The sequence below is a fragment of the Phocoena phocoena genome, chromosome 13 (genome assembly GCF_963924675.1).
Source record: "Phocoena phocoena chromosome 13, mPhoPho1.1, whole genome shotgun sequence".
Taxonomy (NCBI): Eukaryota; Metazoa; Chordata; class Mammalia; order Artiodactyla; family Phocoenidae; genus Phocoena; species Phocoena phocoena.
In genome coordinates this window covers 49,054,581-49,069,924 of record NC_089231.1, presented here as the reverse complement: position 1 = coordinate 49,069,924, position 15,344 = coordinate 49,054,581, and the positions used below count along the sequence as shown (strand labels likewise).

Below are 15,344 nucleotides of genomic sequence, written 5' to 3'. Positions count from 1 at the left end.
CCTTAGAAACATGCATATTTAGGGCTTCCCTGGTGGCGCAGTGCTTGAGACTCCGCCTGCCGATGCAGGGGACACGGGTTCGTGCCCCGGTCCGGGAAGATGCCACATGCTGCGGAGCGGCTGGGCCCATGAGCCATGGCCGCTGAGCCTGTGCGTCCGGAGCCTGTGCTCCGCAACGGGAGAGGCCACAACAGTGAGAGGCCCGCGTACCGCAAAAACAAAAACAAAAACAAACATATTTAAAAGGTGAAAAAATATATACAAATAAGGAACTGGCTATTTAGCTTTTTAAAAAGTCTTTACAAGGTTCTCCTAATTAGGCTGTTAAATTTCTAGAAACAGAAAGTACATCTGATAGAAAACTGCATCTATATTACGCAGAGAGGGGAGCCATCCAGTAATAAGAGATCCAGAATGTAGCTTTCCATTTTCTTTCATTATTCAAAAGTACCTTAAGTAGATATTCACTAATCTCTACTTCGATATAATTTCAGCTAAATGTAAAATCCTCCTGCTAAACAAAATTCTACCGCTACAGAGGGTGATTTCAAACTCTTTGGCCTAGTACTCAATGGACAAATATGTGCAATTCAAGATTCATGGTGGTATACAGAAACATTTTTACTTTTGAATTCCGTATGTTCTAAAAGACACTGTATGCATATGGAAAGCATCAGCAAAAAAATCCAGAACTGGAAGTAAGTACAGAAAATCTAGGGATGGTAGTGGTAGCAAATTCAATGTGTGATGCAATGATCAACGCTTCATGAACATGAGACTAGAGATAGTGGATGAGAGGCAGCTGCTTCCATGTTCCACACCCCGATACTTATGCCAGGGGTCATTAACTCCCTGTTCTAGTGCGTTGTAGATGCCAAACAAATACTGAGCACAACAACAGTCAATCTGAAAGCAGATTAAACTTGGAAAAGCAACTAAGTCTATTTCAATAACATCTTGAATTTTACAAATCTATTTGGTCATGTAATTTTTCTACTTAATTTTAAGATATTGTTTATTTAGAGGAAACTTAACTCATTTATTTTTGCTCCTTTAGCTTAGCAAAACTTAATACCAGCAATCTGACACACAAAAACTTCGACATTTTTCTTTCCACCTCATATGGATATGTTTTATTATACAAAACAAAAAAGAACTCTGGAGCTTAAGCATGTCAGCATAGACGTTTCTATTTTCAGTGTAAGAACTATAAAGGAAGAATATTGACTTTGAGAAACTTAAAACAGACCTTCTCACTGAAGATGATCTCTGAATTGTTAGAACTTTCAAGCCTTTTAGCTTATTTAATATTTTTAGATCACACCTAATTTTAAAGCATCTCCGTACTTTTGGGTAAACTTATCATCTATGTGTATTAGTTATTAGATACACCGGCAAATATATCCAAAGATGGAGTATACACTACTTTTGTTTTGAAGTACTTACACTATGTTCATTTATTCAACTGATATTTATTAAGCTCTTAGGTTAAGCTGTTGGATGTTCATAGGTGAGAAAGGGGAAGAAGGAAATAAACAAGTAAACAAAAACGACTATTTTAAAAGAAAATCTTCAGGAGGAAACCAACTTCGATAAGATTTTCAGGGAAGGCCCACCTGACAGCCGAGAAAGAACTGGTGGTGCAGAGAGGCTGGCTCAGAAGTGCAGGCCAAGTGAGGAAGGAGCACATGTGAAGGTTCCAAAGCAGAACCCCCCTGCCCCATCCCCCTGGAGGCTGGGAGGCTGGGTGCAGTGCATGAGGAAGAGCCAACCGGGACAAGGCGAGGGCAGCCAGGCTGGCCAGGACATGCATGGTCTCACAAACTGGTGAGAGGTTGGAATTTTATTTGAGTGAAATGGGAAGCCACCGAAGAATTTTATGTGACACCATGAGATCGACACGTCCACAGGCCTCCTTCCCACTTCAGCATGAAGAATGGATGGGAAGCAGGCAGAAGATGAAGGAGGGGACTCTCTCAGGAGGCCAGAAATGACTGCAGCCTGGACCACAATGATGGCTTTGGGGATGGAAAGAAGGGGATGGGATACTCACTGGAGGTGGAATCCACAGAACTTTTTAATAGATTAGATGTGTGGAAGGAGGGAAAGGGAGGAATCAGGAGTGATTCCTGGGTTTCTTGCTTGGGTAATTGGGTGTAGGGTAGATCCCTTTACCAAAAATGATGTTAGTTAGGAAAAAGATAGGCTTCAGGAGAGAGAAGCAAGAGCTCTTAGTAGGTACACATTACACTTCAGAAGTCTAAAAGAGATACAAATGGCAAAGTCAAGCTGTCAGTGGAACACAGTAACCTGGAACTAAGAGGAGACCTAAGCTAGAAACATAAATTTGGGAATTCTTACCAAAGAAATAGTTGCAGCAACATGAATAGATGAGATGCCTATGGAGAGAGTAGACAGAGAAGTAAAAGAGGACCAAGGATGAGCATCGAAGAATTCCTACACTTTTTAGGACAGGCATAGGACGAGAAATCTCCAAAGGCAGAAGTAGGAAGAAGACTACGAGTGGGAACGCCATGAAGTCAGAGAGAGGCACGGCAAGGGAAGAACTGTCCACCCTGCAAAGTGCTACGGAGATGAACCTGGAGACCACCGGCAACCTTGGCGGGACAATTACAGCTTCCTTGAGAACAAGCAGACATTGAAGTGGAGTGGGATAATAACAGCAGACCCGTACACGCTCAGAGTATCTAGAACAGCACTTCAATAACAATAAAACAAGATTTGAGTCCAAGTGTGGTAAAAATATAAATAGCAATCCTATAGTTAACACACGCAGAAGAACAACACAAATTTATTTAATACCTTCAGGTTCCAGTCACTGTGTCAGGTGGTTCCTGAATGAAAAAAAGCCAGGCGGCCGGCTGTCCTGCCATACCGCCCTGTACGGGGAAAGGCTCTGGGAGAGCCACCAGCCAGACACAGCACTGAGGCACCTGCCTACGATGGGCCTGGCATTATCATAGGGCTCAGGAGTATCAGATTGAGTCAATTCTTGCCCCCGGGAATTCAGGGGAAGAAAAGAGAAATGTACATAGGTAATTATAAAGCACTATAACACTTTTCATATGAAATTTATAACATATTGTATAGACAGGGCATTCCAGGAGAAGGGAGATGTTTGTGGTGATAAGCTGGGGTCAGAGGAGGCCTTCTAGAATACCTGATCTCCAATTAAAGGGAAAGATGGACAGCCTCATGGAAGACAGAGGGCAGTCAGGAGGAGAGGGGTTATTTGAGCCGAAGGAACTGGACAGTCTTAGCAAGATACAGCAGCAGCATGTTGTGTGCGGGTTAATTAAAGCACCTCCAAGAACAGAATAAGGTGAAAGCTAAGGAAAGAGGGAGAGATTTTACCAGGGACCTACAGAGTCTTCTATTTCACAATAAAAGGGCTATGATATCATCCTATAGGGATGGAGGTGCAGAGCACTTAAAACGTTCCAAATAGGGAGGGGCATGTTATTCAGGTTTGTGTTTTAGATAGATTGTTCTGGCAGCTGTGTGGGGATGGATCTGAAAGTAGTAACACTAAAGTCAGAGGGAACAGTTACGAGGCTGCTTCGGTAGTTTAGCGAAAGATGATCAGAGATTGAACTTAAACTGTGGTAAGAGGATGGAGAAGAGGGGATTGATTCAGAAATACATATGAGTAGAAATCGAGATGGCTGGATGGCCAACTGGATGTGGAGAAAAAGAAAAGACTAAGAAGATCAATGGATCCACAAGTGAAATAGAATACTTAAGAAAAAAAGCAGGTTTGGAGAAAGGATGATGAGTTCTGTTTTGGACCCAGTGAGTTTGAAGTTCAGAGGAACATGTGAGTGCATATATATCCAGCAGGCAGCTGTGTGTATGAGTCTGAATTTCAGAGGAGAGGTTTGAGTCAAAGACACCTTTTTTTTTGGAAATAGCTTCACTGAGGTATAACTCACATGCAAAAAGTCACGAATTTACATCTGGTGAGTATTAGTAAACACATACAGTCTCGTAACCACCAGCACAATCAAGATACAGAATATTACCATCAGCCCCCATAAGTTCCCTCCTGCCTTTTGGAAACACCATTTGGAGAGTCATCGGTAAAAGGTGGTGGTTGAAACCCTGGGAGTGGATGAGGCCACGTGAAGCTGGTGGGGGGGGGGGGGGTGGTCGGGTCAGTAGAGTGACAGTAGCAACGGGGACACTATCTTGCAGAAGCAGGTAGAGGACAGAGAGGGCTACGGAACATTCAAAGAGGCACAAAGGAAAACAGGAAGGAAGAGGTTCAGTTAGGAGGGAATGACCAACAGTGATAAGTAGAGAAGCAGGTAAACTACGATAAATGCTCTTTAAAAAAAACCAAAAGCATTACATCAGTCCACTAGGTCGGTAGAGATCTTAGAACAGTCAGTTGAGGTGCAGCAATAGAAGCAGAAGATCCCTTGCGGTGGGTGGAGGAAGTGAAAGACAAGAGAAACTAAGACTGCTACACCGAGAGGATTTTATGAAAAGGACAAGGGGCTGAGGTTGCAGCTAGAGGAAAGTGCCAATGGAATTACGAAAAGAGAGTCTTGAGTCTGGAGTTGGGAGACCTGGATTCTCGGAGTCTCTTGTTTACCACTTATTAACTGTGTGACCTTAGACCGATCTCAATTTACGTGGGTCTGTTTTGTTGTCTGTAAAATGAGGCAGCTTAATCAGACGATCTCCACTGTCCCTTCTAGCGTTGATTCTGTGGCACCGTACAGGCATCTAGAAACATGGAGATAATTTGTAACCCTTGTAAGAGCAATTTCAACAGAATCGTAGGGATGATGTGAATTGAAATGTGAATATATAATCCCTCAGAGAAATCTGGATATGAAGGATCTTAAGGAAACCATGGCAGATGGACACATGTTTCCAATATCGTCATGAGACAACATTTTGAGGTCCACATAGGGCAGCACCTGACCAGGGAGCCAAGCCAGTGTCAACGAACTCCAGAAGAAGAACTAACATTTATTCAACACATAGCAAACGTCAGTAAGTCTGCGAGGTGTTTCACGTGTGGAAAAAGCTAGATGTCCAGTGTTCTTTCTCTCTCAAATTCTCTCTACCATTTATGGAATCACTGCAGGTACAAGTTTATATCATAGTCAACCTTTGAGGAGGAAACAGAAATGATTAGGTGCCCCCAAATCTTTTATTCAAAACAAAGTCTCCATGGCAAACTTAGATTAATAATTATAGAATTTTGGTACAAAGAGAACATTGTTCACAAATTCAGAAATCAGCATGCAGAAGAAATGGGAGTTCAAATTCAGATCTTCTGTCTTCAATTCCAAATTTCTCCATTATATGACAGCTACCTAATATTATTCTTCTTTAATTGTCATATGCCTAGGCTTTCATCTATTTCTTGGATTATATGGGTTTATATAGTACTTATCCTTCCCTAGATTATATCTAAATCCCTTTTAAATAGGTACTCTAGTCTCGACCGAGTAACATTCTTTTCAGTCTTTGAAAGATGCATTCCAGCATCTATCAATACCCTTATGTGACTGTAAGTCATAGCCCAGAAAAATCTAATCTGGTTCTTGACAACATCTAGGTACTCAGGTTTTATTCTCTTCTTTTCTCTTCTGAAGCCTCAATCCTCAGCAAGAAGAAGAGATGAAAATACCACCTACATTGCTAAGTCTTTCAGATCCTACCTAGGACATCTAAGTCAATGGACATACATGTGATACTTCTTTTTTGTGATAAAGTTTAGTTCCACATGGCATGCCTGTCTTTTGGCAAAGTCTTATGTAATAACTTCGCCTTTACTGCCACTGGTGAAAAATTTACACAATACTCACAATGAGAGGTCATAGAAGCTTAACTTGGCTAACAAAAAATGGGAACAAATTAATATTTATTATATGCCTTTTTCTTGCCGATGCAATCTTTTTAGGCTCCTTTTCGTAAAACTTTACATATGTTTAGATAATTTTCTATGTCAAGTCCAAATAGTATGGTCTACTTTACATTTTTTATGGTACAGAGTACCAGAAAGGAAGTGGGCACATAAAATTTTATGACAAAGAGTATAATAAAGAAAAAACAGTAACAATGGTGAAAATGTTGAATAGATTAGTGTACTGTTAAGGCACAAGGAAAAAATGTACAAGTGAATCTTAATATCTGGTCAATTAAGGACACTGCTACAAGTTACTAATCAGATTTAATAAGGAGGTTGTCTTTTGCATGGAGTCATTTTTCACCCTCAGTAGCAGGTGCTTAAAAAACACTATTGTAAGAATTAAAATTAAAAAGTACTTTATACATTATTTTATGTAAGTGAAGCATATAGTTAAGCTTTATAAATTATCATTAAGATTTTAGGTATAATTGAAGACCTGACCATCCCTTAAAGATAAACTTTTTCCTAATCAACTCTAACCAAATTAACAGATAAAGACTATCCATATGTCCTCCTTCACTTTTAAAATATTTCACCTCAAATGGTATTATAATATAGAGCAATTTAGAAATATCAGAAAATCTAAACCATGAACAGATAAGAAGAAACAGGCATTTGCCTCTCCATAAATCTACCAAGACACAAAAGCTAGATTTTGCTTGGTTTTAAATGCACACATACCACCACAGTCACAAACACACACACACATACAGAGATTCATTTTAAACACCTTTTATATACTATTTAAATTAAACCTGAATACAAAAACTCTTCTATCTATGTTAAGCATAACAAGACAAAAGAGAGGAATAATTTTCTGCATAAACTTTTCAAGAATTCTTGTTCAAAAGCATTTAAAAATAAAACATATGGGGGAGATTTGGGGAAATGCGAATATAGATTTATAGATGATAGTATGGATTTCTTTAATTTCTTTAGCTGATTTCAATAACTGCCTGAGCTAATGATATTGTGGTTAAATAGGAAAATGCCCTTTTTCTTCGGAGATAACGTTATCTACAACTTACTTTCATGTAGCTCAGGTTAATTAAAAAGGTTGCAAAGAGAGAGAAAAATGTAACAAAATGTTCATAACTGATAAACTTGTGACATGGATACACGGACACATACATATGTTCACTGTGTTATTCCTTTAACTTTTCTATATGTTTAAACATTTTTGAGATAAAAAGTTGGAAGAAGTCATTCATTTCATATGATTACAACTAGAAATATCTGTTTCAAAAGAAGCGATCTGATCCAACACATGAGTCATGAACCATTATCAAAACCAGGTTCTTCCAGTTTGAAAGGATTTTGTTTATTTAGATGAGAGAAAGGTGCGGATTTACTTGAGGAGGAGAGAAGGGAAGGCAGCTTCAAAGTTTGGGAGTTTGCCTGTCACACAGATGCACATTTCAGGAGGATGGGCTCTGCGTTCGTCTTCTCAGCCTTCCCCTACTAGCTGAGTGATGGCTATCTGCAGGGAGATGCAGGGGGACCTTGGAGAGGGTGTGAGTGCAGAGACAAGATAAGGAAAAGGCAGTGACCCCAGACTGAAGGGAGATAGGTCTCCCTGGGGTTTTCATTTGGATGGATCTCCAGATAGGGGCAGGTAGGGAAGGGGAGAGAGCTATTAGACACCAGGTGATAAAGCATAAAGAAATTATAATAAAATGAGCCATCCTCTGCTCAGCTTCAAGGAATGATGACTTACAAAACTATTTCACTGTAAATGAACTTGTTTTTCAGACTCATTCTGCGAAAAAAGACACGAAATGACTCTTCAACTAAGAAAAAAAAAACCAAAACATGTTCACTTTGAAACCCAAACCCAGAGAGCGAAGACTTGGGGAGAGTGCCTTTAAAACGCATGTTGACCGTGTGGCGCTTAATAAATGTAGGGGCTTTGAAAAAATCCTGTTGTGAGAAACATCTTCCTCACTACCCAGAAGACAAAGAGAAACAGTGAGTGTTGACAACACGGTATTAGAAAGCCAGCCCTACCCAATTTGTTATCCACAAATATATATATTCTTTTAAATTTACTCTAAGCCAGAGTGTTGGCTCATAGCACTTTACTTTTATGTCATTATCTCTCTGCCATACACACAAGTCATAGCTGGGGATTTCAACTCACAGTGAAGCTACGCTGAGATTCCAGATCTCAGGTAGTGCTGGCATGAGTGCAGGTCTCTTCAGTCATAGAGAAGACAATATCCCAGGGAGTCTGGAATTAGTCCTATTTTGCACCATTCAAGCCAAAATGCTGCTTATCGAGAAGCAAGTAATTGCTAGCTAATGGCTATGGGGAAAAAACCACCACTGCATTTTGATCCAAGCATCTCTCGGCACCTGACAATAATTAAAGCTGAGCGAAGTGTAAACGTAAAGTGGAGAGAGATTCTCGAGGAGGTTAAAGAGCAAACATTAAAAAGGCGAGTTTACCTCATCCGACTGGGAGGGGCTGATTCTGGGCATGGGCGATACTTGCGGCGTTTTCAACTGCGTGCTGTTGCCGTCTGCCACCAGCTCTCGGTGGACCGTTTGGATGTGGTTCTGGAGTTCACTTTCAGACTCAAACTTAACGTTGCAGCTGGAACAGCGCGTCTTCAGCGCCCCGGCCTTGCCCTTACCCTCCATGGCACTCAGGTTCTCATTCTGGCCCAGGCCTGGTCTACTCGTGCCGGGAGGGATGCTGATGCCCGGGCTCCCGCTCTTACTGAGATTCACGCAGCCGGCACACAGACCATATGGCAGGCCGTTGATGTCAAGTTTCACCAGATCTTGCTTGGAACGGAATTCCTTGAGGCAGGACGCGCACTTGTACAGTTTGGGGACATGCTGGCCACGCCCTGTGGTCTGGACCGCAGACCCGTTGCCCGTCTTTTGCATGTGGAACGTCCCGTGGATTTTGAGTTCTAAGGTGGAGGTCACCGTCTGCATGCAGACCACACAGCGAAATCCCGTCAGGGAATTCCTCAGGTCGGGGTGCATTTGGCAATGCTCTAGAAACTCCTCTTCGCTCTGCAGCGGCAGCTTGCAGATGCGGCAGTTTCCGGTATCGAGGCTCTTACTGTGCGTGACTTTGTGTTCGGTCAGAGTCAAGAGGGAGGGGAAGCGCTCCCCACAGATGGGGCACATGTAGTGTTTGACGGGGCCCAGGTGGGTCTGCATGTGTTCCCGGAGGCCGTTTTCCGAGAAGAAGGTTCGAGAGCACACGTTGCACTTGTAGTTGCCTTTGATGAGCTCGGCTTTCTTCTTCACGATGGCGCTCTCCCCGGGCCGGATGTTGTGGTCCCGCAGCTGGTGGTTCTGCAGCAGGGTCTCCATGGTGTAGGCCGCCCCGCAGATGTCACAGCCGTACATGGGCTCCGAGGTGTCCACGTCCTCCTCGCTCCCGTCGTGGCTGTTGTGGGACTCCTGGCTGTTGGTCAGCAGGGTCTGCAGCTCCACCTCCTCTTTCTGCGCCTGCTCCGAGGCCCCGTTGGCGCCGCAGTTAGGCGTCTTGGCGTCAAACACGCAGTGCTTCTCCCGCAGGTGCTTCTCCAGCAGGATGATGGCGTGGAAGGCTTTGCTGCAGAACTTGCAGTTGTACTTCTTGCTGTGGGTGGTGATGTGGCACTGCAGCTCCACCTCGGTGCCGAAGGACTCGCCGCAGAAGATGCACTTGTGCACTTTGCCCTGGTTCTCCAGGTGGTTGTGTTTCACGTGCAGCTGCAGGTCTGTCTCGTTGCGGAAGTCCCAGTTGCAGGACGTGCAGCGGTAGACTTTCTTCTCATTACTGTGCTTCACGGCCAAGTGGAGCTGAATGGAGACCTTCGAGTCGAAAACTTCTTGACAGAGGGTACAGCGGAAGAAGACGAAGGTGTGCATGTCCAGCAGGTGTTTCTGAAGGTCGTCCACTGACGTGAACTGCTTGTCACAACTCTCGCAGATGTAGTACGTGGAGGTGATCATAAAATGAATGGTGACGTGCTTCAGCAGGGATTCTTGGTTGGGGAACTCCTTGTTGCACTGAGGACAGGTCAGTTTCGGTAGCACGGTGTCGAGATGAGTTTTCAGGTGAGTCTGAAAGCCATCCAGGGACGTGTACTTAGCACCACACTGATTACAGATATACTCTCCTGCCGGCCGCGCAGGTGCACCTCCGACCGCCTGCATCATCTTAAGAGATGTCTGCTCTATGGCCACAGGAGAGAGGGGGCTCAAGGCCCTGGATTTCTTCCCGTTGTGAATATAATTCAGGGCCAAGGGAATGTTTTTATGATTCTCTTTGATGTGCTTGTTCAGTTTAAGAACGCTGTTGAATATTGGAGAATTTGTACAATAGGAACAAGAATAGACTTCTACGACTGGTTCTTTTGGAGTCCCGAGCACCGGAGACCCAAATCGGGAGCCACTGAGGTCGCAGTGGACCTGCCTTATATGCTCTTCGAGGGAAGAGTCAGTGAGGAACCCCATGTAGCAATGGGGACAGAAAAAAGCGTTGCTGTCCTTAGCCGCAGGGTTGGCAAATCCGTGAGAACATCGGATGTGTTCCTGAAGGGTGTTGAGGTCATTGACAACTTCGGAGCAGAAGTTGCACTGGTAGACTATGGCAGGCATGGCAGAAACGATCAGACCTGGGTCCTGAGCTTCGTGCACTTGCTTAAGATGTTCATTGAGGTTATAGAGGGAGGGCAATACCTCCAAGCAATACTGACAAATGTGGGCCTGCTCTGGCTTATCTAAATGCATAGTTTTCAGGTGAATCTGCAGAACCGCCAGACTCGAAAACAACTGCTTGTTGCAGTAAATACAGCTGTAGGTGACTTTTGCCTGTTTACTCGAGGGGACGGTCATGTCCGGGGTTTGCTGAGAGGCCCGCTTCCTCCCTCGACTCTTGGGGATTGGCGGGGCGGCTTCCACCATGGTCGAGCTGTCCACTGAGAGGTTAGAGTCCGGAGTCGTGCTGGACACGGAGGTGTAGCCCACCGTGACCAGGGAAGGGCTGTTGCTGTGGTTGCATGACTCCGGTTGCTGGTGACTATCCATGTGGCTGTACAGTTCCTCGACGGTGTGGAAGCTCTCGGAGCAGATGGTGCAGGAGTTCTTCTTCTCCCCGCCGTGCATCTGCTCCATGTGGTTCATCAGGGAGGTCTCCTCCACAAAGAGCTCGTGGCAGTAGACACACTGGAGGGCCGCCCGGTCCTCGTTCGGGGAGCACTCGGGGTGGCACTCGGCAATGTGCTTCTGGAGGTCTTCCGGGAAGTCAAAGCCTTCCTCGCACTGACTGCACTTCTGAGTGTCCTTCATCTTCCAGTCCTCCATCCTGGAACCGGACTGGGAGCCGTCCTTGTTCCTTTCGTGAACCTGCATGTGTCCGTGTAAGGAACTAGAGGACAGGAACCCACGGCGACAAATGGCACATTTATATGGCTTGTTGGACGTGTGAGTCTTTAAGTGGATCTTGAGGTGATCACTTCTGGAGAACGCAGCATCGCATTCGCTGCAGTGGTACTTCTTGTCCCCAGTGTGGAGTTTGATGTGGCGATCTCGGCTCCGCTTGTGTTTGAACAGCCTACTGCAGTAAGTGCATTTGAAAGGCAGCTTGTCGCTGTGACTCTGCTCATGGTGCTTTAGGTAGCTGAGACGGCTGAACGACTTGTCACAGAATTGGCATGGATAAGGGAGTCCAGGGCCACCTTCTTCCTCTCCAAAATCGCAACCTTCTCCGTGGCTGGGGGAAGTCTGGTCCTTGCTCGAAGGTGAGGAAGCTGGCCAGGAGCAAGTGGGGTCATCTTCCACATCCACTCCATCTGCAACAAAAAGCATCGGAACGTTTCATTTTCCGTGTTGAGAGTTCAAGAGTGAGTTTACTGTACCACTGTGAGTGTACTGTACACAGGGTGGGACCAACAAGAACCTTTCAGGGAGAAAAAAAAAAGGAGAGAATATTTGAGTGGAACACTTTCAAATCTGAGCCCCAAGCTTTTATTCTGCATTTACTTTTCACTGGATTGTAAAATATAAAAAGATATTAAATAGTTCTGTGCCTAAATTACCCTTTTATTACTTTTTATCATTCTTCTTTAGAAGCAAGGTATGTATTATGCATTGACAATTTTATTAAAATGCAGATTTTAATATATTTAATGTTTCTTTTGTGTTCATTCTAAAATGATTTGCATATTATGTGAGCATCTGAAGGACCAAATGAAAAGAGGAAATATTACAGGAATGATTTAAAATTAATGCAGTCAACCCAGACGTCTAATATTTAATAAAATATTCCCTCTGAATTTTGCTTGTTTTTATATAAAAAGGCAATTCTGAAGACCAGAATCTTTTATGGGGTTCTTATTGATACAGACCTTATTGCATGCAGCAAAACAATATTAAAAAGTAAGCACATGAAAGAAGACAGAAGACACAATAATAATTATGTCTTGTGTAATAAAAGACAACCAGGACTTCTTCAATAACTGTAAGATTCGAATAGCATAGGCCAGAAAATGGATTATTAGATGTTAGAAGGGTACTGCTGGATATTACATGTAGCTAGGATCAGCCAGGATCAAGAAAAAAATGAGTTTCACAAGGGCCAGATTGTAATAGTGTATTTTGTTTGGAAAGTTCAAGAGGTGGCCCACCATTTCTTCCTTTTGCAAAAGCTTCAGCAGCATGAACTTCCTTAGCCAAACAGGACCTGCACTTTGAGGTGAGCAGAGACAAAGCAACTTGTGAAAAACTGGAAACAGGAAAAGTGATAAATGATTATGCTAAATGCTGAAAGATTTATGGGTAACAAAGAGAAGACAAACAAGCCCGAAAGCCAGATATAATCTTAGCAAGTTATCCATAAAGTAACCCTGCTTTATATTTGGCGGTTTTTTAACCACGTTTGTAGCTAGTGTACACTCTCACTTCTGTCACTTTCTTAATATTCAAGTGGAAAATGAGACCTTCTCAAGTAGGTTGTAAAACCTCTTTCTGGCTTTTCAAAACAATCTATCATTCAGGATCGGAAGACATTGTAAAAGCTTTTCACTCTCCAAAGGAGGCAGATTTTTCATAAAGGCAGACAAGTAAAGACCATGGAGTGTGCCTGGTGGAGACAGTGATTCTATTAGAAGAGTAGGTTCAATTAGAATATTATTGGGGTATTCTAATAAGATGCAACTAGAATATGATCAAATACATTTTAAAATTCCTCAAAGCTAAAGTTCACTAGCAAGCTACATTATTAACACAAAAGTAGAAACTGGCAAGCATTATGTAAACAAATTCCACGTCTGCTTTCTTTAAGGTAACAAGATTTTACTAGATTATCAACGTCTTGCTTATCCACAGGAAACAGATGAGGATCATTCCTTTCCTGCATCTAGAAACTGATGACAACACCATCTCACTATCAATGCCAGATGGCAACCATCTAACTCTGAGAAAACAACCAAACACCATTCCTGGATCCCTGCCCACTGCAACAGAGCTTCGCAATACAAGTTGAAAACCACATGATTTTGCATCCTCATTTATATACGTCTATAACCTAACATGTTGCCAGCATAAGAAAGAGTCTGACAATTGTGGGTGTGATTTCAACTTAAGGGTGAATACACATAAAGAATATATGCAGATAAACTCATCACCCAACATACAGAGAAACAATTTTGGAAAATTAAAAACAAAAACTTCAATGATGGTCTAGCTTTTCCCTTAAAAGACATAAGCTACCTAAGGCTGGTAGCCCTAAAACAAACCAAAGTCTTGAGCTATTTCCCCTAATTAAAAAGTTTACTCTCTATTAAATTTGCTCAGCATTCTAAGAAGAAAATCGACCACTTTTCACACATTCCTTGTTTCGGCTTACATCCTGTTGTTTCACTTAAAAATATTTTCAAACACATCATCTCATTTGTACAGTTGGGGAAAACACTGAATCAGAATTCGTCATGCATCTAGACTGAAAGAACAGAACTACTGGGCCTGAAAATTCAGCAAGTGAATTTATTATTAAATTGCAGATTACGCCCAGGCACGATGTATCATTATACAAATGCACCAAGAATTATTGAGCAATAGACCATTACAAACATGGCACCATGCTTAAATCAGGTTCTTGTCTGTGGGCCATGCCTGACTATACCTCTTACATACCTGTTCTCCTAAGCTTATAAATCTCAAATATAGTCAAGTGAGCTGAGGGTCAGGATCAAGTTTTTACTCAAACCAAGATTCAAGGGAACTAGAAATCTTCTCTTCACTCTCTCTCCTGTCCCTATTACTTGGTCTTAGGAAAAAGAGGACGTGATAATCAAAGATGATGTGTCTTTGTAACTGAGATACACGGAAATCACCTACCGGCTTCCTAATTAGGGCTTAGGCTGAGGGATTGAGGGCCACTGAGCAGAAGTAAAAAGTTTGAGCAGGGAATGCTACTTTTAGAAAAATAAGCAAAGGTTTCACGAAAGGCTGATTTCTGTTTTAAAATCTAAATTGTAAAACGCTCATTTGCTAGTGTTGTAAGTGGGCCTTTTCTCCCTGGGATGCACAAGGAACTCACTCACAAGACTCCCAGGGGTGTTGATCCATGCTCTAAGGGTATCAGAATCTCCCCAGACTTTTGTGGTGTGGTGGTGTTGCCAACATTCTCCGAGGTCTACCCAAGTCTTTGAAAGCTACTCGTCCCCATTACCTTAAGCTTTTTGGCATTCACAACACAAACTATGTTTAAATGGCTACTACAGACTTAAACAATTTCAATTTCTTTTTTTCATCTGGAAGAAAGTGTGAAGGATTCTTTCAACTCCTGTTACTGAGTCAACTTGGACTTTTTTACCCTTTGACACTCACTAAGTGCTACTTCTTACAGAAGTGTGTTTCTGTGTTATGGCACGTTTTCTGCATTTCAATGTGAAGTACTTAACGTGTCCATGTTAAATTTTAATTTTTTTGGAATCAGTCACTTCACACTAGCTGACTCTCAGAGAGCTATAGCTCTTACAACGGGAAGAAGAAGAAAAAAACAACAACAAAAAAAACTTTGCTGGAAACCAGCTCTGTGGCCTAAAAGTCTATTTAAAGATGCAAATGTGTGTGCATAGTTAGTGCAGATGTTTTTCTACAGCAACTGTACTTGCTGAGTTTCACCATTTCCATAAAGCACATTAAAACAAGTGTGTGAACACTCAGAGATGAAAGTCTCGAACACTCCTGAGACTTTCAGTGGAAAGGAGAGCCGCCTGACTTTTCTCCAAGCAGACAGGAATGCCCATGATTCAGCAGCCTGAGTAAATAAAAGAGGTCCTTATTTCCTAATTTTGCTGGCTGGCCACACTGCAGCAGCCTCTGTGCTCCTGCCAAAGGGGATGCAGAACTGGAACTACACCCAGCAGCTGAAGGCCTGTCT

General features: G+C 42.8%; 1 protein-coding gene across 1 annotated transcript in view; it reads right to left on the bottom strand.

The window, feature by feature from the left end:
* ZNF521 (zinc finger protein 521) overlaps positions 1-15,344 on the bottom strand; it is a 282,046-nt gene that overhangs the window by 153,307 nt on the left and 113,395 nt on the right. The window contains exon 3 of the mRNA XM_065889774.1: positions 8,399-11,751. Within this exon, the coding sequence (XP_065745846.1) occupies positions 8,399-11,751 (3,353 nt within the window). The remainder of the gene's footprint in view (positions 1-8,398; positions 11,752-15,344) is intronic.